This window comes from Gymnoscopelus microlampas (assembly GCF_963454915.1).
Source record: "Gymnoscopelus microlampas genome assembly, chromosome: 15".
NCBI lineage: Eukaryota > Metazoa > Chordata > Actinopteri > Myctophiformes > Myctophidae > Gymnoscopelus > Gymnoscopelus microlampas.
In genome coordinates this window covers 5,514,305-5,536,891 of record NC_139952.1, presented here as the reverse complement: position 1 = coordinate 5,536,891, position 22,587 = coordinate 5,514,305, and the positions used below count along the sequence as shown (strand labels likewise).

Sequence of the window (22,587 nt, the reverse complement as noted above, 5' to 3'; positions counted from 1 at the left end):
ATCATTTGTACCAATTTGCGTGAAATATATAAGTCGGCCACCTGGTGGCGCTACGAAAAGCAGATATAAAAAATGCAGGGCAAAGGTTTTTCCTTGGCCTCTATGGATTGTGCATACAAAGTTTTACACACAAAAGTAAAATAGTCAATCAAATCAATATTGTGGGGAAAGCTTTCGCAGAAAATAGCAGATCGACAAGCTCACAACGTGTTGTGAGCTTGTCGATCTGCTATTTTCTGCGAAAGCTTCCCCCACAATGCGGATGCTGGGGTTTCAAGTGGTTAACTGTGTGCCCTGGCTGTGACACATGTGGTGAGAGCATCTAACGATACCTTAATTCCCCTGGGACTGTCCTCCCCGCCTGACAATTAATTCATGAACAATGAATGATGCCACTTCCTCTAACAATGGCTGCACCAATACACACCACTGTGTCATGGAGACTGAACCCTGTTCCGTGGTGTGAGTAAAGTAACTAAGTACATTTACTCAAGTACTGTACTTACTGCATAGGTGACACTTTGACATACTTTTACTTGAATGTTGCCTTTTTTTCGATCATTTATACTTCTACTCCTCTACATTGATGTAGAGTTAGATTATCGTTACAATGCATATATTAACCAATCAAGCCCTATTTTTTTATACTACATCTAATAGAAAATTGCAGATCTACAAGCTCAGAATGTGTCACATTGATATTGCTTACAATGTGTCACATCGCTATTATATCTGCTATTTTTATGTCAATACTTTTGTGCCTTTATTCAAGATTTTTTTTTTGGAATACAGGACAGAGTATTTCTACATTGGAATATTGCTACTTTTAAATCTCAGTAGCCTACTTCTTCCATCACTGGTCCTATTGGGTGGCAGGCAGTGGTGGACAAAGTAGTCACATCTAGTACTCGAGTAAAAGTGTAGATACTCCTTGTCAAATATTACACAACCACAAGTAAAAGTACCTGTTTTATTATTGTTATTATTAGATGTTTTATTTTGTATGATAATATTGCTTATTGAAATGTAGACAGCCCCCCCCCCAAAAAAAAAGAAAATACGAAGAAAATGTATTGCATACTAAAATATGCGATACATTGTGAGCTTGTAGATCTGCTATTTTCACTATTTTTGAATGCGGGCTGAAGTGGTTCATTCATAATGTACATGGTCCCTTCCTAGAAATGTAGTAGAGTCAAAGTACAATATTTGTCTTTGAAATGTAGTGGAACTCACAAGTATCCAAAAAAACATAATACTCCAGTAAAGTTCAGATACTCAAAACATTTACTCAAGTAAACGTACTCAGTTACTGTCCGCCACTGGCGTCAGGATAGTGGCCGTCTGTGTGAAGAATTAGGGAAACAAAGCGGATCTCTCACTGACGCTCGTGTGAGACTCTCTTTGTCTCACTGCATTGTAATACTGCAAGCACCTCAATTGTTTTCTCCTCTGCAAGTCAATGCTCTGACCTCATGTCCTCCTTTGACTTGTAAGACTGATAAGCAGTATCCTTGCCACCTAATCGATAAGAAATGCACCTGTAGCATCAGGGTTTCTATCTATCTATCTGTCTGTCTATCTGTCTATCTGTCTGTCTGTCTGTCTGTCTGTCTGTCTGTCTGTCTGTCTGTCTGTCTGTCTGTCTGTCTGTCTGTCTGTCTGTCTGTCTCCCTACCTACCTACCTACCTACCTACCTACCTACCTACCTGTCTGTCTGTCTGTCTGTCTGTCTGTCTGTCTGTCTGTCTGTCTGTCTGTCTGTCTGTCTGCCTGCCTGCCTGCCTGCCTGCCTGCCTGCCTGCCTGCCTGCCTGAATGTCTGTCTGTCTGTCTGTCTGTCTGTCTGTCTGTCTGTCTGTCTGTCTGTCTGTCTCTCTACCTACCTACCCACCTACTTGCCGATCTACAAGCTCGAGCTTGTAGATCGTCCATTTTCAAACATTTTAGTACTTTTACTTTTGGTACTTGAAGTACATTTTGATACCGATACTTTTGTACTTTTACTCTAGTCAATTTTGAATTCCGGACTTTTACTTGTAACAGAGTACTTCTACATTGCAATATTTCATACTTTTACGTAAAACATTTGAGTACGTTTTCCACCACAGACGGAGAGTGCCTGAGTACCCTTTTTCCTCTACAGTCTGCCTCACCACAGGCAGAACTTTGGCTTATTTTGCTTTCTACGCACCCAGTGTCCATTTCCCTGTCTCACCACGTGTCTCACTGCACCGACTGTCTCGCCACACCGAGTGTCTCAGCCTTGTCTCGGTGTCCTTCTCTGCGTCCCCCAGATGCTCAGCTCCACTTGCAGGGCAGGAGAATAACAATTCCAGGGATGACGTATTGGTCTGTTGCTGGACTTCTGTGTATCGTTTGCTGTCGGGGGGAAACCCCATATGTCCCCAAACTGTTACCTTTCAGGAAATGTGAATGAATAACCTGTGTTCCAATGGATCCAATGTACTTATTATTTTAGTCGTTAATGCTTTTCATTGGTTTAATATTCATACAACTCGCACACACTTACAGTTAACCACTTTGAAGGGATAGTTCACCCAAAAAATCACTTATTTTCTTTCAATTACACACACCATGAAGCTTTGAATTCATGGAGATTTTTTAGTTTTTGTTTATCGCATTCCTGAGCCAATAATTTGATGACCGGTGGAAAGATGCTAATGTCTCCGGTAGGAGACTCAAAGTTGACTCTTTGTGTCTCCTACCCGGAGCCGCCGCCAGTCATCAAATTATTGGCTTAGGAATGCGATAAAAACAAAAAAATCTCCATTAATTCAAGTCTCCATAATTCAAGTCTCCATAAACTATCCCTTTAAGACCTGAGGCCAATTCTACAAATGCCTTCTAAATCAGTAGTTCTCCCATTTAAACAAAAAGAATAGCAGACGTACAAGCTCACTGTGAGCTTGTATATATGCTATTTTTAATAGCCAACGCAAAAATAAAAAATGACAGACGCTATCCTGCTATAATAGCTGATCTACAAGCTCTGAGCTTCACTACTGTAGGTTATTTTTCGCTCCTTTCGTGTGAGACTCCTGCACGACAAAGTGGGGAATTCATTTAATAAAAAAACATATCGTACAAGGCTGAAATATGGACTTACAAGGTTTCCATACCCGACGGCGGACGATTTATTTGTTTGTGTGTCTAGCTCTTCCTGCAACAAAATGCCATTCGTCTCGGGGTAAATGTTACCCTCTTTCATCAAGCGGTTCCAGAGGCAAAGAACCGCACAAGCTGACGGCGTGAAGCCTAATTTATGCTTCGCCGCCAACCGGTGTCGCTTGCCGAGAGTAGCCGACGTATAAGCTCACGAGGGGATGTGAGCTTGTACGTCTGAGAAGTGTTTCATTTGATTGAAATTAACCCATTGAGACCAGCAACACGTCCATGTCGTTTTGCGACTGCGTTTTTTTTTTAAGCTATTTCCTTGGAAGAAAATCGTAAAAATGTGTGCAAATCTTTTTTTTTTACATTTTTAACTCAAATCTTTGCTTCCCGGGGTCCCTGGAACAAAATATGTTCAGATGGGGGTCCGCGGCCAAATACATATCATTTTGGGAGGTCCTTGACATGGAAAAGTTTGAGAACCACTGATATTATAGCAACTTAAGTTTTTTTTGAAAAAAAGGTTTTAGATTTAGAAGACATTTCTCGAATCCCCAGAAGCAAAGATTTGACGTACAAATGCTCGCTTTCAAAAATGATATATTCAAAGACTTTCAAAAAATAGCAGATCTACAAGCTCATAGCGCTATGAGCTTGTAGATCTGCTATTTTTGAATAGCCAAAGAAATCTAAAAAATGACAAAAATATGGGTTAAAAACATGGCACGTAATATGAACATAAATTAAAATAGGGATGTGACATAGTGGCGGTCTAGAATGATTAAATTCCACTTCCATGTGCAGTCAAAAGCAACCCGCATGTTCCTTAAAACGTGCCTCCTTATAAAACCATTGTAAATTAACCACTTAAACCCCATATGGTTGACAGGAATCCCTCAGGGCTCTATGCTAGTGTATTTTTTGTGTTGTATTTTATTGTAGGAAGGCTTTCGCTGTCAATAGCAGATCGACAAGCTCACACCGCGCCGCGTGAGCTTGTCGATCTGCTATTTTCAGCGAAAGCTTTCAGCACAATACGGATGATGGGGTTCAGGGGGGGGGGGGGGTCTAAGGGGGCCTTAAGACTATGCCCAGTTTCTTTAACTCACTGGTTCTCAAAGTGGGGTTTGTGGGGGTCCTTGGGGGATTCCAGGGGGTCCCCAGCTAAATGAGGAACAGTTTAAACACAAATATTTTCTTCTGGGGGTCCCTGGCGCAACATGTTTTCAGATGGGGCCAAATACATGTAAACGTGGGGGTCCTTGACACGTGAACCATTGTGTTAACTGGTCAGATTTCTAAACTACAGTGTAGTCTCTAACTGGTCAGAGATGCTCCCAGAATGCATCTGTGTTGCTGGTGTTTCAGAATCGACTGCGTTTCATCAGTGGAAAAAAAGAAAAAAAAGAAAGTCCCTTAAACAAAACAATGTGGAGCTCTACCACACACACACACACACACACACACACACACACACACACACACACACACACACACACACACACACACACACACACACACACACACACACACACACACACACACACACACACACGTGCGCACTCACACACACACACACACACACGCGCGCACTCACACTCACGCGCACACACACACACACACACACACACACTCACACTCGCGCGCGCGCACACACGCACACGCACACGCGCACGCGCACACGCACACACACACACACACACACACACACACACACACACACACACACACACACACACACACACACACACACACACACACACACACACACACAGCCTTCAAAGAGCTTTCAGAGAGCGGGGGGGCGGGGGGACTTCTTTCAACAGACTCAGAAAACCACACAACTGTTTCTCATCATTTTGACAATAAAAGTCATGAGTTTAAAACAAAGCAAAGTTTCATGAAAAAGAAAAAAAAAGGAGGAGGAGGGAGGGAGGGGAAAGAAAGAAAGAAAGAGGAAAAAAAACGTGGCGGAGACATTTCCGGGGGGAAATGTCGGGGGACTTTGGGAGGGACTGGCTTTCTCAACGCGGAACCATGTTCGGCTCCATTTGTCACAGTCTCAGGGTTAAATGAGCGCTGAGGTTTTTACAGTGTAGATTTGGGGGGTTTCCAGTTATAGTTTAGACTGTTGATTCTCAAACTTTCTGATGTCAAGGATCTCCAAGTTCTAATATGCATTAGATAGCATGTTTTTTGTTTGTTCTTATTTATTTATGTCATATCTGGGACCTCAGTCATACCTCAGCCTTTTGTACACTCTCAAAGTTACAGACCTGTAAGGGTCCATTTGGTTCCATGTGTACCCTTTCAGAGTCACAGACCTTTAAGGGTCCATTTGGTTCCATTTGGACCCTTTCAGAGTCACAGACCTGTAAGGGTCCGTTTGGTTCCATGTGTACCCTTTCAGAGTCACAGACCTGTAAGGGTCCGTTTGGTTCCATATGTTCACTCTCAGAGTCACAGACCTGTAAGGGTCCATTTGGTTCCATATGTACCCTTTCAGAGTCACAGACCTGTAAGGGTCCATTTGGTTCCATGTGTACCCTTTCAGAGTCACAGACCTTTAAGGGTCCATTTGGTTCCATTTGGACCCTTTCAGAGTCACAGACCTGTAAGGGTCCATTTGGTTCCATGTGTACCCTTTCAGAGTCACAGACCTGTAAGGGTCCGTTTGGTTCCATATGTTCACTCTCAGAGTCACAGACCTGTAAGGGTCCATTTGGTTCCGTATGTGCACTCTCAGAGTTCTCCTCCTTCAGGAATGTTGCGGAGGCTTAATTCCTAACAGACTCCCTAGGGCACACATGGGCAACTGGCGGCCCGCGGGCCACATGCGGCCCCCACCTTAACTTAATGCGGCCCGCAGGTTAATATCGTAATACTGACATATTACTGATTTCAGCTGTTATAATTCCTAACATGCAAACATGAACCGCTTTAATTACTTCAGTCTATAGTAGCTTAATTACTATAGTATTCAAATTATATTGTCTTTTTTATGTCCAATGTATTTGTATTTAATTCATAAAGTTAACATAACTGAACGCAATTGAAATTAAATAAAAATGTAACTTTTCAGGATCCAATTAAAAAATAGCAACAAATAAAATCTGAAGTCCAATTTAGAGAATAGCAAAAATAGCAGATCTACAAGCTCAAAACGCGTCGCGCTGCGACACGTTTTGAGCCAATATATATACTGAGCCAATACTTTTATGACAGGGTGGCTGATCAGTAGGAGACTCTTTGAGACTCCATTGAGTCTTCTATACCGGAGACTCCGCTGGTCATCAAAATATTGACATCATCAAAAACTTCTCCATGAATTCAAGGCTTTATGAGGTGTGTAATTGATAGAAAATAAGTAGTTTTTTGGGTGAACTACTCCTTTAACGTGAGTGCGCTCCCTTTTACTGTAACATCGTCTCCTGGTATGGTAACCTCTCAGTTAAGAGATAGGAAACAAGCTCACCCAGGTAGTCAACCAGGCTAGTAAGATCATTGGAGACAAACAATTGCAACTTCAGGACAAACACAACCGCTCCATTACCCAAACAATGACTCCACCCACCCTCTTTGCCCTTCATTTGGGCTGTTACCATCAGACAGGGGGCTTAGCAAAAAATAAGGGTTGCAAGACTTCGTTTGTGCCATCTGCGGTGGATACTGTGAATAAGAAAATAGCCCTACCATTCCGTACACGTTTTAGTTGTTGAAATTGTCAGTATATTTAGTAATAGTTTTACTCATCATAGCTTTGTTTTTAGTTCGTTTTCATCAGTGAAAAAAGGTAGTCGACGAACATTTCTCGTCATAGTTTTAGGCGACGACATGAACACTGCCCTGGGTGATGACAGGGGAACAGAGGGGCTTGTCCCCCTCTACAAAAAACACCCCAAAGATTGAATGGGAGACTGTGCCTGCAACAGGCTCTATGCACAGCAGCCATATTATCACTTCCTTCACAGGTGTTACCAATGATACTAATGAAGGCTCTGTTCCATTTCGTGTAGCACAGTGGTTCTCAGATATTTCAATTTCCACGACCCCCATAACTCTGAGAGTGTACAAATGGAACCAAATGGACCCGTAAGGGTCCATTTGGTTCCATTTGTACACTCTCAGAGTTACACACCCGCAAAGGGCCATTTGGGAGTGTTTGCAGTGAGCCAACATGCACAATATCAGCACCCTGACTCTGTTTGACCAGAATGGAACAGAGCCTTCATTAGTATCATTGGTAACACCATGTGAATGTCTTGACTATATGGCTGCTGTGCATAGAGCCAATTCACAGGGTCACATGTCAGAGTATTTTGTCATTTCATGATCCAACGACGTGTGGGCTTGTGGCTTCCCGTCAGATTGACAGGGATTTAATTAGCTCTCAGACCGCCACCCCATGATGATATGTCACACTGCGGCGTTGCTAATTAATCACGTTCCGTTACTTCAATCAGCTCGTTGAGCTTTCTCCCGTTTGAGCGGCGAGCTCGACAAGTTGTGACAAGTTAGCGAAGCTGACGAGTTAACAACAAAGGCACTTTAAAAAAAAAAAAGGGTAATTTTATCGTCTACTCAGGCTTTTGTGAGCACCCCGGACAGTTTTTAAGTTGCTTGATTCAATATTTAGATATTTGATATTCATTTTATCAGACACGCCCCCATCCTATATAAACCCATTATAACTTCAAACTCCATTTTAACCATGTTAGATTCATCGGAAACACCGTTCCTTGGTTCTGGTGACTGATATAGTCCTTCTAATGCGTGAGGAGAGTTTTTTCAATTACTTTTTTCATGTATTTTTAGCGGTGCCAGCCGCTCTACACTTGACTATGTCCGTCCGTATGTCCGTTTGTCCGTTTGTCCGTTTGTCCGTTTGTCCGTTATGTCCGTTTGAGCACGGGCTTTAAACAGCTATAACTCCAGTTCGCAGCATGCCACCAAGTCCAAATTTGGTATGTGGACTTAGACCACCACTAGGGACGAGCATTGATTGCTGAAGCCCCGCCCCGCCCTATTATAGCGCCACCAGGAGGCCACTCATCAAAGGCACCGCTTCCTTCACACAGGGTGTGATTTTTTATATTTTCTTTGGAAAATGAAATAAATGAAATACAATAAAGAACTTAAATTAAATAAATGAAAAAAGTAATCGAAAAAAAGAAACACAGCCCCCTCACGCATTAGGAGGGCAGGTCACAAGAACCAAGGACGGGTGTTTTTCATGAATCTAGCATGTTAAAAATGGAGTTTGAAGTTATAATGGGTTTGTATAGGAAGGGGGTGTGTCTGATAAAATGAATATCACATATCTAAATACTGAATCAAGCAACTTAAAAACTGTCTGGGGTGCTCACAAAAGTCTGAGTAGACGATAAAATGACAAAAAATGATTTTGAAAGTGAAATATCCCTTTAAGTACTCATTGTTTTGTATTTGAACTTGAATTCATCTTCTTCTTGAAGATGAATGACTTAAGTATTTGTATTTTCGTATACTTATGCTTATGACCATCAATCCACTACATGTCTAAGAAGTATACTTTGACTCAAGGAGTTGAGTACTTTGTCCAGTCAGAAACTATCATAAACTGAAGACAGGTATATAAACAAACGATTAACAATATTATTGTTTTGTAATTTTATATTCATGTCCATGAAAATCAATGACATGACCTTAATCCAACAGAGTACTTAGGTAAGTAGACACAGGCAGTGCATGCTTCCATTGACAAAGCTAAAACAGTATACTTATATCAATGCTATCATAATGTATATATTTACAAATATGTACATTAGTTTTTTACATTATTCTATTAATAAATGCGTTATTTAAAAAGAAGTCCGGGTTTTGTGTCATAGTATAGCATCATTCACTGGGGGAAAAAACTTAACTGAGTGTACAAATGGAACTAAATTGACTCTTAAAGGACCACTTCACCCATTTTCAACCTTATCTTCATATAATTGGTCCTCACTAATGTTCGTTATAAGATGGCACCATTTCTGTCTACTCGCTCTGTGTCTCAGAGGAGGGCTGTGGACAGTTCAGAAACCTGCCTACCAGTGACATCATCAACTGTCCACAGCCCTCCTCTGAGACACAGACCAAATAGACAAAACTGGTACTATCTTAAAAAAGCATTAGTGAGGAGCAAATATATGAAGATGCATGAAAATGGGTGAAGTGGTCCTTTAACCATTTAAATCTCATATACTTGATTGACCGTGGTCGCCCAGGGGTCTATACTTGGTCACCTCCCTTTTCCCCTCTACACCAAAACTCTTCAGCGAAGACAGCTGATCTACAAGCTCACAACACAACACGTTGTGAGCTTGTAAAGCGGTCATTTCCGCCGAATGTGCGCTTATTTTCGTCAAATATTCGCATGTGAGATGCCCAGAATTGGGACACTAGGGTTTAAATGGTTTAAGGGTCCATTTGGTCCTATTTATAGCCTAAAACTGGTTCTCAATGTGGGGTCTAGGGACCACCAGGGTTCCATTTGTACACTCTCAGAGTTAAATGAACACATTTACAGTGTAGTTTGGAGAGGAAGGGGAAAAAATGGTTCCATTTGTACCCTCTCAGAGTTACAGACCCTTATGGGTCCTGGGTAGGAGACCCCGGACCACATGTTGAAAAACAGGACTAATACTCAGGGTTTTCAAGGTGTAGTGATTGTTGTGAGCTTGTAGATCTGCTATTTCTGGCCAAATGTTCCCTTATTTTATGACATTTCTCCAGAATCGGGACACGTGGGGGTTTAAACAGTCAAGCGTCCATTCGGTTCCATTTGTACCCCCAGAGTCCGATTAAAAGGCTGATACATGCCTCTTTCCGGCGTCGAAAAAAAAACGTCCGGTTCGGACAGGCTTTCCGAACTATAGTCCAGAGAATCTGGGGGTGCACGAGTTCTGAGGAAAAAAGTTCAGAGACCGCCCATCAGAAGTTCGGAATGACGTCAATTCGTAGTTATATCACCTCCCTTTCCGAAGAAAAGTTTGGACGTCGGAAGGAGCACATATTGCCCGTTTTTTTATAGTTTTATTCTTTACGACGCAGCGATCGTCGGGGCGTCACACCGTGTCCGCGCCGGTGCTGGACGACGCCTGCGACAGGCGCGGGTCGGACGACTCCATCTCGTAGCGGTAGTGGTACCCTTCCCACACCTCCCGGCAGGCGTCCCGCAAGTCGTACATCCTCTTCTTGATGCCCCGCCGGTTCAGGTAGAGAACGAACAGGAACACCAGGCCCACGAAGCCCAGCACGATCCCCAGGAACACGTAGGACGTCTGCAGCGCCAGGTCGGCCCCCGGCGACGCCTGGTGGCAGCCCAGGGTCGGCGACTTGGCCGCCGCCGCCAGCGACGTGTTGCGCATGTCCGCCGGGAAGGAGCACGCCAGCGCGTCGGCGTCGCGCACGCGGGGCCCCCGCCCGCCCCGCGACCCGTTGTTGAGCCAGGCGGCGAAGGGCTCGATGCCGCAGGTGCAGGTCCACGGGTTCTGGCCGAGCAGGAGCGCGGCGGAAGCGGGCAGGGAGTCCAGCTCGCTCAGGGCCTCGTCCGACATGGTTTTGAGGGAGTTGAGGGACAGGTCCAGCTCCTCCAGGCCGTCCAGGCCCTGGAAGGTAGCGTTATGGACGGCCACCAGCGAGTTGTTGGAGAGCTGGATTGATAAAGAGAGAGAGAGAGAGAGAGGTTCAACTTCACTATCAGCAATAGGCTTTTTACATAACAATTACGTAACAATTATTACATAATCGCCTAATCGCAATTATTTGAGTTAATTGCAATTATTTTGCATAATCATTATAATTGTTCCATGATGAAAAATGTACATACACTTTCAAACATTTTCCAAAAATAGAAGAAACACTGTGGCGCGGTGTAAGCTTGCAGATCAGCTATTTCTGCTATTTAAATATTTTTTTAAGGTATAAAATGACACAAAAAAAAATGTCAGTAATTTCTTTGTATATTTAAGTTATTTGTCATAACTGCCCCGTGCAATTTTTGATTGCGAAGCCTAAGCGGTCAAACCAGATGTTCCAATGTTCAACGCCAAAAACACAATGAAATCGTTCATTGCAATTATTTGTGTGACAATTCATCGCCAACTTAAATTGTACTTGTGACAGCCCTAGCAAATACCAATCACGAAGTAAAAGGCACGTAAAACCAACACAGCAACTACAGTCTCAAGAGTTATAGAAAAAAAAGAAGCTACTTCAGAAATCTGTATTAAAACTAAACCACATGATGACAAAACGGTAAATGGCTCACGCGCAAAACAGCATTGTCATAGGTCCGTTTAGCCACAGGCAAGTGGCCATATAGTCTGCGCAGTGTATTCAGTGCTTGTTCATTAGCATGATGGCGGCCAAAAACAAGGTACTCCACTCCATAGTGTGGCTGGCAAGGCTATACCGCTTGCCTGAGAGACCTTCATTGATCCGGCAGGGGAAATGCAGTCGCCAGAGGGCAGTGCAGCAGTTAAGTACAGATACAGAGGAAAAGCAGTACTGTAAGAGTAGCGACACAGCAGCTAGGAGTAACAAAAACACACAAGCACAGCGTCGTTATTAGGGTTGGGATCCTTTAGAGTTTTAATGATTCCAGTTCGTAACGATTCCCTCTTAGCGGTCCGATTCCTCAACGGCTCCCTTTAACGATTCCTCTATTTTTTTTAAATCTATATAGTTTTGCCCTTCATTATAATTTGGGATGACACAAACTCAATCATACTAACAATGCATGCATACTATTGTAGTGGTTCTCAAAGTAAGACACCATAACGACCAACCCTAGTCGGTATGGTATCGATGGAATACAGTGATATCAATGCAAGAATTCCTGCTCTCAAAATGTGATCGAACATATATTAAGTCCTTGAGCATCTTGACAGTGGAATCCTCTGCACCCCCCCGCCCCCACCCCTCCTTTCCCTGTAAAAATATACCTTATGATTCTACTGAGATTCATCCCAATATGTTTTGTATTGTATTTGTGTTGTATAATGTATAATGTGTAATGTATGAATTGAGTACAATGGAAATCTAGTTCATAAAGTATTCCAATCAATCAATCAAGTGTCAGTCAATATATATAATATAAACTAATATAAACATGTAGTGTTATTGTTAGTAGGAATCAACTAGTGTTGGGGGGAAAAAAAAGAACATTTTAGTGAACGGACGATTTTGTTCACGTTCACGGCCGGCAAAGATCTGTTCAAATGATTCGTTCATGTCTCGTGAAAAACAACTCAAACCGCATCGTGGGAACAGCCCGCCCCCCCCCGTCCTGTGTACGGGGGGGAGGGGAGGGGGGGCATGAACGAAACCGCGAACGTGACAGCTTCAGGAAGTGAGCGGGTTTGTTCACGTTCACGCCAAAGCGAACGAATCGATCATGAACGACCCATCACTAGAATCAACACAGAAGCACCTGGGAGGAAATGGACTAAAAAAGGGGAGGAGCCAAACCAAGTTCACATTTCTACAAAAAAAAGGAGGTAGTGCCCCCAGAGCCAAAAACACATTTTTCTCTCTTCTTTTTTTTACCAAATGGGTTCCCAGATTGTAAATATAGGAGTATTTCCAATTTTCTGTACTTTTCTTCTACTCCTCTACATCTCAGAGGCAAATATTGCACTTTTACTCCACAACAATTATTTGACATCTTTAGTTACTAGTTACTTTGTAGATTTTGATTATTATTACAAAACAGACATTAACCACTTCAGCCCTATTAGGCCATTTGAAAATAGCAGATCTACAAGCTCACAATGCGTCGCCATGCGACGCATTGTGAGCTTGTAGATCTGCTATTTTCAAAAGATTTTGTATACATTTTCTTTTTTTCTTTTGAAAAACATTCTGCATAATGAGTACTTTCTACCTTTGGTACTTTAAAGGGGAGTTCCACTCATTTTCAACATTGAAATATGTCTTTAATACACCTTAGAACTGTTGTGCGGAAATAAGAAAAAAGCCCCCCCCCCCCCCTTCTATGCCCCCCCCCTAGAACTGGATAATTGATTGAGGTCATGTGATCAGTGACATACGCAAGGTGTGCTTTTGGCTGAGGGGGCGGAGCCAAACGTTTTAAAGACATAGTTCAACGTCGAAAATGAGTGGCATCCCCTTTAAGTACATCAATCGAGCACTTTTTCCCACCACTTGACAGCAACCACACACCCCTCATACCTGCAGACGCCGCAGACCGCCCAGGTGGGAGAAGGTGCGGGTGGGCAGGAAGATCAGGCCGTTCCCCGACAGGTCCAGGACCTGCAGGCTCTCCAGGGAGCCCCATCGCAGCGACGAGGCCAGCTCCGTCACGGCGGAGTGGTTGTACAGGGCCCGCGACAGGTTGAGCTCCCTCAGCGAGCTGCTGTTGTTGTGGTGGGTGAGGATGCTGAACGCCTCCGGGTGAATGGAGGCCAGCTGGTTGTTGCTCAGGTCCAGGGAGCGCAGGGAGCGCATGCCGGAGAAGGTGTGGGACTCCACCTCCCAGATCCTATACGCACACAACGAGGGAGGGGTGAGACAATGTAAGAGTTGTAGCTTAATAGTGGTGGGGGAAAAAAACGTTCATTTCAGTGAACGGACGATTTCGTTCACGTTCAGGGCAATGATTCGTTCGAATGATTCGTTCAAATGATTCGTTCAAATGATTCGTTCACGTTCTTGTTCAGTGGCGCTATTTTCTTGTGAAAAACACTATCGCGGGAGCGTTATTATGACGTTGCACGTACAGCCCGCCCTCCCGTCCTGTCTACGGGGGGAGTTGATGGGGGTTATGAACGATAGCGGGAGCGTAACAGTTTCAGTAAGTGAACGAGCTTGTTCACGGCAATGAACCCGTTCTTTTGAACGAATCGATCATGAGCGACACATCGCTATAGCTTAACCTGTTAAGACCGGGTGTGTCATTTAAAGATGTCTTTGGGCTATTCCAAAATAGCAGATTATGCAAGCTCATATGCGGGTGGGCAGGAAGCTATGAGCTTGTAGATCTGCTATTTTTTTTTAAATCATGAACATTAAGTGGAAATCTTTGAATATACATTTTTTAAAGCCAACCTTTTTTTTTATTTATTTTTTTTACATTTTTTTATCCCACAATTTTGTAACCCTTTTTTCACCCGGTGCCAATTATCTAAGTGATCCTGGGCGCTACACTCCCCCCACCAGCTGAGGGAGCCCAGGGCCGAGCTCATGCCTCCTTCAATGCATGAGAGCCAACTGACCTTCTTGTCACCTGACAGGGGGGAGTTTCCCCGTTAGGACGTAGCGCGTGGAAGGAACACGTTATTCCAACGAGCTCCCTTCCCCTCCATCAGGCGCCCCGGCTGTCATGGGGAGGCGGTATAGCGACCAGGATTAATACATGTTTTTGTGAGGGTATTAACTACCCTAGGAGACACAGGGAGAACATACAAACTCCACACAAAGTAGGCCCTTTCGCCAACCCCACCTAGGGTATGGGCGCTGATGACGTGGAGAAGACACGCCCCCAGCGCCTACAGCATCCCCGGTGGGAATCGAACCCAGGATTTTGTAACTCGAATCTTTGCTTCTGGGGGTCCCTGGAACAAAATATTTTACAAATGTTCGCTTTAAAAAATATATATTTAAAGATTTGCACAAATGTCCACAATTTAGCAGATTACAGGCTGATTGAGGCTGATTCTACAAATGTCATCTAAATCCTAACAGTTTTCTGAAACACGTATGTTTGCTGTAATATCAGTGGTTCTCAAAAGTTGTTCATGTGAAGGATCCCCAAGATTATATGTATTTGGCCTCGGACCCTCATCTTAAAATATTTAGTTCCAGGGACCCCCCAGAAGAAAAGATTTTAGTTACAAATGTTCGCTTAAAAAAACATAGGCCTGGACCGCTGGGGTAGCGGTCCACTGGTGTAGCGGTTCAGGCACCTAGGCTAACGTTTAGTTTTTTCGTAAATGAATGCCCTACCTGATCAAACCACAGCGCCAACACAAACAGCGTCAAAAGTAGCAGATCCACAAGCTCGAAACGCAGCGCGAAGCGTCGCGTTTTGAGCTTGTAGATCCACGACAGAGGTTTCGTCTCGGTCGCGGAAACCTCATATGTCCAAAACTGTTGCTTTTCAGGATTCAAATTCAAAAACATCGAAAGTAGCAGATCTACAAGCTCGAAACGCGTCGCTTCGCGCCGCGTTTCGAGCTTGTAGATCTGCTACTTTTGATGCTTTTGTGTGACGCTGTAGTATGAACAAGTAAGGCGTTAATTTACGAAAAAACACAGAAAGTTAAAATATGGAGATAAAAGGTTTCTGTCCGATAGCAACGATATAGTAGGAGAACAATAACGCTGGCCGGCTGGTTGTAACGAGAGCGCAGACCGGAGAAGGTGTGAGAGCCGCCTCCCAAATCCTACATGGTGGGACACTCCCACGGGGGAACAGATTAACCACTCACCCCGTGACGCACGTTTCAGACCCATCTAGGGACTTTGAACGGGCCTTTAAACCCTCTGTTCGTAAGTGAGATGGACCTGAGTTGCAACTGTACTTGGTCTGCTCTTTGCTTTCTCTCTTTTCTTTGCCAGCAATAGCAGATTTACAAGCTCATAATGTGTTGCAATGCGTCACATTGTGAGCTTTTAGATATAGCAATTGGTTTGGGCTAATTGGGGTTCAAGTGGTTAAAGTCAATGCGGTTTGATTGATTGATTGATTGATTGATTGATGGATTGATTGATGGATGTTTTTATTGACAAAGAATGCATATTGTCACTGTCGGGTTGAAACCTTGTACGCCCAAATCGTTACTTTTCAGGAAATTGATCCAATGGATAGTTATTAGTCACAAGTTCTTGCTAATAGGCTACTTTTACTTGGTTCAATATTTATAAAACACACACACTAGGCTACTTATGACATCCATATTAGCCTATGGACCTGAGAGTGTACAAATGCAACCAAATGGACCCTTACAGGTCTGTAACTCTGAGAGTGTACAAATGCAACCAAATGGACCCTTACGCCTTACAGGTCTGCAAAACACTGAGGATTTTACAGTGCAGATTTGGGGTCTCAGATATATACATGGTATCACATGGGGGTCCATGCGCATATCAAACTGGGGGTCCTTGAAATAAATAAAAAAAAGGTTTAGAATCACCCTAGGTCAGGGGTCTTCAACGTTTTTCAGGCCAAGGACCCCTTAGCTGAGAGAGAGATTAAGCAGGGACCCCCACCACTACATATTGTCTTTTCATAGATTTCATAGATAGCTTCATGTTTCTGTTTGTTTGTTTACACATTTATCTTCTCTATTAATATGATGGATTCATGTCAATGTGTATTTTTCAGACATTTAACCACTTAAACCAGGGGTCTTCAACAGGGGGTCCGGGACCCCTAGGGGGTCCTCATAGTTACTACAGGGGGGTCGCCAAATCTTTGCGTGATAGGAACCTTTTTTTTTTTACATTAACCACTTTATTCTGAAGGGAACGTTAGCCGAAAATAGCAGATCTACAAGCTCACAACGCCTCACGCTGCGAGGCGTTGTGAGCTTGTAGATCTGCTATTTTCAAGCAAAGAGGTTTGGGGTAGGGGGAAAAAAAGAGCAGACCAAGTACAAGTTTTCTAAGTATTGAGGGTTCAAGTGATTAACTGTCTGAAAATACACAAGTCTATGAATAGTATGAAGCTATCTATGAAAATGTTTAATATCCAACATGATTTTATACAACATGTAGTTGGGGGTCCCCGCTTCATCTCTCTCTCAGCTAAGGGGTCCTTGGCCTGAAAACGTTGAAGACCCCTGACTTAAACCATCAATACCCTCAAAACCCCTCAATTAAGATTGTAAATCTGCTATTTTTGGCAAAAGTTCCCCGCAGAATAGGGATGCTAGGGTTCAAGTGGTTAATGTAAAAGTTCCTAACCCAACAAAAATTTGGCGCACCCCCCTGTAGTAACTCTGAGGACCCCCTAGGGGTCCCGGACCCCCTGTTGAAGACTCATGCACTAGGCTACATGATGTACACAGTATGGCAGGGGTTCTAAAAGTGCGGTCCGGGGAACATCCAGGGGTCCTTGAAAGGATTGCAGGGGGTCCCCCAACCAAATGAAGAGCATCACAATTCAGATTAACCACTTCAACAGTTTTCTTCATTTGAAAATAGCACATCTGTTTGGAGATCTGCTATTTTTTGCATAAATACATGGTTCTCAAACTTTTGTCATGTCAAGGACCCACACATTAATATGTATTTGGCCCATGCAAGAATATATGTTTTTGTTTTTTTTTTGCATGATTTTTGGATAACAGCTGATCACATCGCAGCACATTGTGAGCTTATAGCTCACCTATTTTCAAATATCCAATGAATCTAGATGAAAGTGGTCAAACTGATTTTGATGCTATATTAACTCATTTTGCCGGGGACCCCCTGGAACCACCTCAAGGACCCTGGACCCCTGCATGGGGGCAGGGGACCCCACTTTGAGAACCAACGGTTTTAAGCCTATAAATCCCACAACTGCAATCCGATCGTCCCCCCTATATTATTGCTTTAGGGAACAAGTTGACGGCGACATTAACACAATCTCCCCTATTATTGCTTTTAGGGACAATAATCAATCGTGGCGGTGACATAGGCCTATAAACAAAAACAATCTCATTTACCTGTTGTTGCTCAGCGACAGCGTGGTGACATTGTCCAGCCCGCGGAAGCTGTCGGGTCCGACGCGGCCGAGGTGGTTGCCCGTGATGAACAGGTTCCGGGCGTACGCCGGGATGCCGCGCGGGACGCTCCGCAGGTCCTTGGCCACGCACTTCACCGTGTGTGCCGCCTCCGAGCACTCGCAGCGCGGCGGGCACGACGACGCCGACGAGCTCGTCGCCCGCGACGCGTACATGGAGAGCGAACAGACCACCAGTGCGCAGAAGACCACGCGCTGTTGCGCCAGCGATAGCAATAATACCGGCATATTTTTTAAATTGTATTTATTTTTTTGCGTATAATATATCGTCGATGTCCAAAATTGTTACTTTTCAGAATTCAAATTAGCACCGAAAAAAATAGCAGATCGACAAGCTCAAAACGCGCCGCTTCGCGCCGCGTTTCGAGCTTGTGGATCTGCTACTTTTTTGGATGCTTTTTGTGTGTGACGCTGTAGTGTGATCAAGTAGGGGTTAATAAAAAATAAAAAAAAACACCAAAAATGTTTGGAGATAAGAGGTTTCTGCCCGAGAACACCAACAACAACGATATATATATATATATATAATAAGCTTATACGATGCTGCAGCAGCGATGATGATGATGCCGACGATGACGCTGATGGACGGTTGTGGCGATCATCGGAACGGATCGGGGGGCTTGTTGAAAAAAACTTGCGTTGCGGGTTAGCTCAGGCTTTCTAATAATACAGTCCGTGTTGTAGACGAATTCATCTCTGATGGTGATGCTGCTGCTGCTGTCTGACTGGAACCCGGCTGTTTGTTCTTCTGTTATGTCCCGGTCTGGGGGTTCGCTTAAAAAAAACAACAACCCAAAACCTAAAGAATCTTCAGTCCTATAGATGGATGGATGGAGAGGAGAGGACAGGAGTGGGCTTCAATCAAAACCCCTCAACTTTGCGTTGTTGTGTGTGTGTGGACTGGGAGAGGAGGATTGTGTGAACTGATTCTGAAGCCCACCGGCCACCGCCGCCGCCGCCACCACGTGTGACTGGTGGGGGAGGCAGGGGAGGGTCTTATTTCCATGAGAAAAAAAAGGGAGAGGGAGGGGAGGGGGGGTTCTTTTCTTTTCTTTCTTCTTGGCGGAACGTGGCTTTTCTTTTTTTTATTTGATCCTCCTCGCCGTTTGGCAGGAAAGCAAAGCTGGGGGGGGGGGGGGGGGGGGGGGGTCGCTTTATTTTCTCTCTCTCTCTCTCCCCGACCCCCCCCCCCCCCCCCCCCCCCGGCCCCCCTCTCTACAATGAGAAAATTAAAGGAGTATCCCGTAGAGAAATAATGGAATCTCTGCTGTGGGCAGAGTGGGGATAAGGAAGAGGTTTGAACATTTTTTTTTCCACGGCCACCTCTGTCTGTCTGTCTGTCTGTCTGTCTGTCTGTCTGTCCGTATAGAAGTCCCTGTTAAATGAACACTGGGGATTGTTTTGCTTCAACCAAGATTGTTTCAACACACGTGCACACACGCACGCGCAAGGCAAGCACACACACACACACACACACACACACACACACACACACACACACACACACGCACACGCACACGCACATACCAATTAGTCCACAGAGCACCATTCAATACCAGTTTTATCTCTGGGACGGACCCAAATTTACACACTGCAAAAATGCTAATTTATTCATTTATTTATTGACTTTTACACAGACCCGTAAGGGTCCATAATATATTTGGATCTCTGGGTGGTCCCCCATGGACCCCACGTTGAGAGGCAGAGAATTAAAGTATTAATATTTAATGTGTTTGTGTGCCGGTAGCAGTGGGAGGGGTCCTTGAAATGGAATAAAGAGGGGTGAGAGTCACTGGTTTAAAACCAGCTCAATTCAAAGGAGGTTTTAGTGGCATGAGAAAGTAGGTTTATTGCCAAAGCAAAGTGTCAAAATAAAAACAATGAATAACTAGAAAAAGTGCTGCTCGGAGCACGGGTCTCCGCCTGGTCAGGTAGGTTATGAGTAATATTAACAAAAATGTTGCAAAAATCTGCCTCCTGGTGGCGCTATAACAGGGCAATGTTAAAAGGGTGGCAGTTGTTCCTCAACGTAGTCCAAAAGTGCGTGCAAAGTTTCACCGCAATCGGACGCTGCGTTCATGATTTGCGGCATTTTGTTCAAAACGGGCCACTCCTAAAAAGTTTTGATGTCAATCTTAGCCAATCAGGATGGAATATGAAAAGTCAAACAGATCCGTCTTGATCGAATGACTATAGAGATCATGTGTACCGGTTTGCGTGACATATTGTGATAAAATCTGAAGGAGTAATATCTTCCTCGGCCTAGTGGGAATGTGCGTGCAATATTTCACGGAAATGTCACGCTGTGTTCATGATTTGAGGCATTTTGTTCAAAACTGAGCACTCCTGCAAACTTTGGAAGGCAATCTTAGCCAATCAGGATGTTATATGAAAAATCTGAAAGACCCGTTTGGTTTAATGACTATAGAGATACTGTGAACCGATTTGCGTGATGTTTGGACAAAATCTATAGGAGTACTGTCAAAAAAGATGTTTTGCAAAAAGCGGCATCCTGGTGGCGCTATAACAGGCCCATGAGGTTCTGCTCTGGCATCCAGGGAGTGTGTGTGCACAGTTTCGCTGTGATTAAGCCAACAGTGCCGGAGATTAGCTGTTCACAGATGGAAACACACACGGATGGACGGACAGACGGACAGGGTGCAAAACATAATCTCGGCCAGGCCAAATAAAAAACTTAAGAAATGTACGTACAATTGAAACGATTACAGCTTAATGTGTAATCAGAGCTGTGTACTATTACAGTTTACATTTTTGGTTTCTCCGAAAATCTCGAAAGTGTTCGCGGCCCACCCAATGTTAAGTGGTCAGTTGGGTGGGTGCATTTTTCAGAGCAAGTTTATTTTAATGATCGATCGATCAATCAATCCGTTATGTTCCGGCTTGGAATCAATGCAATATTAATATAGGCCTATACTTTAAGTTCCTATTTATCAGTATCACAATGAAAACTTATTACATATTAAAGGGATAGTTCATCCCCAAAATGACTTTTTTTCTATGGATTAGTCACCCCATAGAGACTTGAATTCATGGATATTCTTTTTGTTTTGGTCGCATTCCTAAGTCAAATTTTATGACCGGCAGCGGTTCCGGTAGGAGACTCAAAGAGTCTCCTTTGTGTCTCCTACCGCTACCGGAACCGCTGCCTACTGGTCTGCTGGTCATCAAATTATTGGCTTAGGAAGTCTCCATGGGTCACTAATCCATAGGAAAAAAAAGTAATGTTTTGGGTGAACTGTCCCTTTAATATTATCAGTAAGATCATAGTGTTTTGGGAGGCCTCAAATCATTGGCAAAAATAGTATCCTCACGACCCAACCATGGGGCCCCAGCCCACAGGTTGAGAGTCACTGGACTAGGCCTGTTTCAATCCCACCCGAGGTGCCAGGTGGGGGGTTGGGGGTTACATCCGAGTCCTTTGATGTGCGTTGCTAGAGTGTCACTGTGATGTGTTGGAGAGGAATGCTCAACAGGCACATGAGTGACACTTTGACCATTTGAAGTCAGCGTTGCCAAGTCACTTATTGTAAGTGACTTTGGGCTTGTCACTTGCAGTGGTGGAAAGTAACTAAGTACATTTACTTAAGTACTGTGTACTTAAGTACAATTTTGAAGAGTAGAGTAGAGTATTACCAATTTACAATACCTATACTTGTACTCCACTACATCTCGGCTCTAAATATTGTACTTTTACTAGACTTATTTATTTGAAAACATTTTTTCTTGTTTTAAATATATAGCTCACAACGTTGTAGATCTGCTACTGTTGCCATCATACTACAAATGATGGCAACAACTATATTTTCATCCACTTCTTTACACCAGTAAACCTGTGATGTGACAATAAACTTGATTCTGCCAATGGGACATGAAAAACTCTTACACTCACTTTTTTTTATACAATAATAAACATATTTATTGTTTATTCAAGTTAAAATAAAATTCATATTGTTCACAAAGTAAGTTTCTTTAAAAAACATTCCTATGAGCTTATAGGTTAATATATGCAGCATAAAGGATGTACCGTTCCTGACGGGCAGGAACCTTGTATTTCTGAACTTAAGTACAATTTTGAGGTATTTGTACTTGACTTGAGTATTTCCAATTTCCAATACTTTTACTTCTACTCCACTACATCTCAAATATTGTACTACAATTATTTGAAAACTTCAGTCACTAGTTATACTTTTTTAGATATAAATCATTACATTATAAAGCACACATTAACCACTTTAGCCCTATTTTATACCTAGGCTATTTGAAAATAGCCGATCTACAAGCTCACAAAGCGTCGCATCGCGACGCGTTGTGAGCTTGTAGATCTGCTATTTTCAAACATTTTAGTACTTTTACTTTTGGTACTTTAAGTACATTTTGATGCCAATTGATTTAATTCTAAGACTTTTACTTGTAGTATTTCTATATTGCAGTATTGGTGCTTTTACTTAGGTTAAGAATTTGAGTACTTCTTTCACCACTGGTTTCCACCCGCACCAACTAGGATATATGTGTTTTTTTTGTGCAGGGATTATGAAAACAAAAGGGTTTTATTGGGCTGTAGACTGGTATCAGTAGGTATAACGTATAGAATAGCCTCCCTACCGTGTCTTTGTGGACGCACTGAATAGGTGCAACCACAGGTGTCCACATTCCTCTGT

The 22,587-nt window shown here is 43.4% G+C and overlaps 1 protein-coding gene across 1 annotated transcript; it reads right to left on the bottom strand.

The window, feature by feature from the left end:
* Positions 1–9,274: 9,274 nt before the first annotated feature.
* On the bottom strand, positions 9,275–18,195 carry tpbg1b (trophoblast glycoprotein 1b). The gene is made up of 3 exons (XM_084079957.1): positions 17,832–18,195; positions 13,354–13,663; positions 9,275–10,811 (listed from the first exon to the last, which is right to left on the bottom strand). The coding sequence occupies exons 1-3, from the start codon at positions 18,134–18,136 to the stop codon at positions 10,224–10,226; spliced, it is 1,203 nt and encodes a 400-aa protein (XP_083936083.1). The 5' UTR covers positions 18,137–18,195; the 3' UTR covers positions 9,275–10,223.
* Between the last annotated feature and the right edge of the window lie 4,392 nt (positions 18,196–22,587).